This window comes from Hydra vulgaris, chromosome 08, assembly GCF_038396675.1.
Source record: "Hydra vulgaris chromosome 08, alternate assembly HydraT2T_AEP".
Classification (NCBI taxonomy): domain Eukaryota; kingdom Metazoa; phylum Cnidaria; class Hydrozoa; order Anthoathecata; family Hydridae; genus Hydra; species Hydra vulgaris.
The window spans coordinates 58,164,091-58,166,897 of NC_088927.1; the positions used below are offsets into that span (position 1 = coordinate 58,164,091).

Genomic DNA, 2,807 nt, shown 5'->3' on the forward strand with positions numbered 1-2,807 from the left:
TACTCGAAATTACGATTCAAAAGTAAAAAAATAATATAAAAATATCAAATGGAATTAGTAATTGCATTTGATATTTTTTTCAATATATTGCTTTACATAGAGCATTTTTACTTTTTTATTTTTAAAACATAATTCCAATATCAATTTTTTTCTAAATATAGTATTTATACAATTTTTTTTTTAAATACAATATTTAGATACGAATAGAATAGAAAAAACTGTTACAAAATAAATCGTAGTAAAATACCGTTAAAAAAGCAGTTGTAGTATTAGTAATATTCGTATCTAAATAATGTATTTAGATGTGAATAGAATAGGAAAAATTGGATTTCTTTTTTGCACATCTAAATACAACAAAAAAAAATAAAAAAAATATTAGGCTACTGTTGTTAATGTTTTATAAGGATGAATTTTAAAAAAATCATTTCAGGAATAGAAATACCCGCGCTAACGTCTATTTTACGGAATTATAGTCGTTTCCATGGAATCAATAGAACTCACTCTACTGTAATTCTAATTGCAATTCTAACTGATATTTAAAGTTTAATTTAAAATTTTTTAGTTTTTGGGTAATTGGTAGTTTATGGTAATGGGTAATTGCCGTTAGGCATGAAACTCGTTGTTATGAAACGACTTTCATATCAACAAGTTTTGAAAACTCTTTTGTTATGACACAAGTTTTACAACATTTGTTTTTTTTTGATTATATATATAAATATATATATATATATATATATATATATATATATATATATATATATATATATATATATATATATATATATATATATATATATATATATATATATATATTCTTTATTTAGGATATAAATAAAATGAAGCTTGTTATACTCGCGTGTTTAATTCCAATCTTACTAGCAGAATTAGAAATCAAAAGCAAAAACTGTAACAGTGGTATGTATACGTCGTCTTTTCTCGTAAACATATTTTGAATATATGTCAAAACATAAACGTAAAGCAGGAGGCAGGATTTTTTGATGTTTTAGATACAACCTTTTCCGATTTTGTGCAAACTGCAAACTTAAAAAATCTGCTTATGTCAAATATGGATGTTTTGCAGAAAATCGTGATGATTTAAGTCAAGGAAATTTTAAGCCAAAAAATTCGCCCACTCTACCCCGAATGGGAAAGTAATGAGTTTTTGATGTTTCACTATGTGAAGTTTTTACAATCTTATTTTGGCGATATAAAGTTTACTTGGTCTTGACTTTTGAACTTCAAAATGTCGCTTAACAAAAGTTGAAACCTTTATGAACATTTTTACTTTCATAAAATAAAGCTTAGTTTAATATGGTTGAAAATATCAAATACTTTATCGACTTATTGTCCCCATTAGGGTGTTTTAGTTCCCAGAATTCAATCATCACAATTTTTTATAAAACATTTATTATTGATATAAACATACCTAAGTGCGGACTTTCTTCAATGTCTGAAATTTTTATAACTGAAACATAAAAAATCCTGCCTAGGCAACTGATGAACGATTAAATTAATTGTTTATACTTAGAATGGAAATTAATACGAAAAATGGCATGTTTTGAAGCAAAGAATGAACATCCTGCACTTGTACCAATTAATACCAAAGGTTGGTTATCCAAAATTAAACTTGGTAATGCTAATGGCGTTTTAAAATGCTCTTTGCAATCAACAGGGAGTAAATTTGGTTGTTACTCAAATGGTACTTTTTTAAATATCTACATTACTGATAACAAAAGAAAATTGATTTTCCCATCTGCTAACCAAAAACTTACTTATGGTTCCAAAGCATATAAACTTCCTGGTTTTAGTGCAAATGATACTGAAGTAACATTTTCAAATCTCGACTATCCAGTGCCATATCTAATAGAAGAACAGTTTATTCAAATTTGGAATGGAGAAGATCTTTTTGACTATACTGAAGCGGATAACTCGGGAAAAGTTTGCGTTGACGTATATGGAATATTTTTATAATTGTTAAATAGTTTAAAGTAAAATGTATTTTTAGTTCTCAAGTATTTTTTTGAGTAAGATAAACATTGTTAATACTTTTATAGTTGTATTTGCTTATAAGGGGAAATAGAATATTGAAAATTACTTTGCATTGTTAAGTCTTTTTAGAGCACCTAAGTAGCATGTTTATGGTTTTATTTATTTACAGGGGAGACTTGGGAACATGGTTGAGTTAAAAACTTTACAATTTTATCGTTTATATGTTCTTTACCTCGCATTGTTAAATCGTTTTTTTCTGAAGTTATAAAGTATTATTAATTTTTTTTAGCTTTTTTTTTAAAGCACATTTTAGACTGGAGTAATTAAATCGATTTGTTATAACATTGCAATAGTGTAGGGTGCATTCTATACAGCTGCAATTTCTACTGTAATGGTCTAGAAAATAAATAAGTTATACCCAATAAACTTTTTTATTTTTACCTTTGGTCACGTACTACTACTTGAAATATTTAGGCCAACTTTTTTGCTATAGCTACATTGCTACGCCAAAATGAAATCAGTCGCAGTCTTGCCAGAAAACTAAAAATGCAAATTGTCAAAGTCTATTTTATAGATGCTAACAACTTGATAAAGTTTAGCAAAAAAAAAAAGAGATAAAAGCGTCTGTTTACGATTAGTTAACATACTAACTAAAAAAAATCTTATATAAGTTTAAATAAAATTGATGTCCTCGGTGCGAAAACAATGTAACTTGACATTTGGTTGACTTATAGATTTGAACGCAATATTACTAATTTTAAGATGCACTATCAGTTGATGCGAAAATGATTTATATTAGAACACTCCTCAAGTCTTTA

General features: G+C 26.5%; 1 protein-coding gene across 2 annotated transcripts; it reads left to right on the plus strand.

Annotated features, from left to right (window-relative positions):
* The first annotated feature begins 530 nt into the window (after nucleotides 1-530).
* On the plus strand, nucleotides 531-2,045 carry LOC136084393 (uncharacterized). 2 transcript variants are annotated; one of them, XM_065804397.1, is made up of 3 exons: nucleotides 531-586; nucleotides 825-915; nucleotides 1,529-2,045. In XM_065804397.1, exons 1-3 carry the CDS (start codon nucleotides 584-586, stop codon nucleotides 1,969-1,971), a joined length of 537 nt encoding a protein of 178 aa, XP_065660469.1. In that variant the 5' UTR covers nucleotides 531-583; the 3' UTR covers nucleotides 1,972-2,045. The 2 variants fall into 2 exon arrangements, with proteins under 2 accessions (XP_065660469.1, XP_065660470.1); XM_065804398.1 differs by lacking the exon at nucleotides 531-586 and having other exon boundaries at nucleotides 769-915.
* Nucleotides 2,046-2,807: the final 762 nt, after the last annotated feature.

Bases quoted from the DNA above. Each gene is read 5' to 3' on its own strand.
- LOC136084393 (XM_065804397.1), top strand. The intron at 916-1,528 runs GTATGTATACGT...GTTTATACTTAG, and splicing joins AAGCAAAAACTGTAACAGTG to AATGGAAATTAATACGAAAA.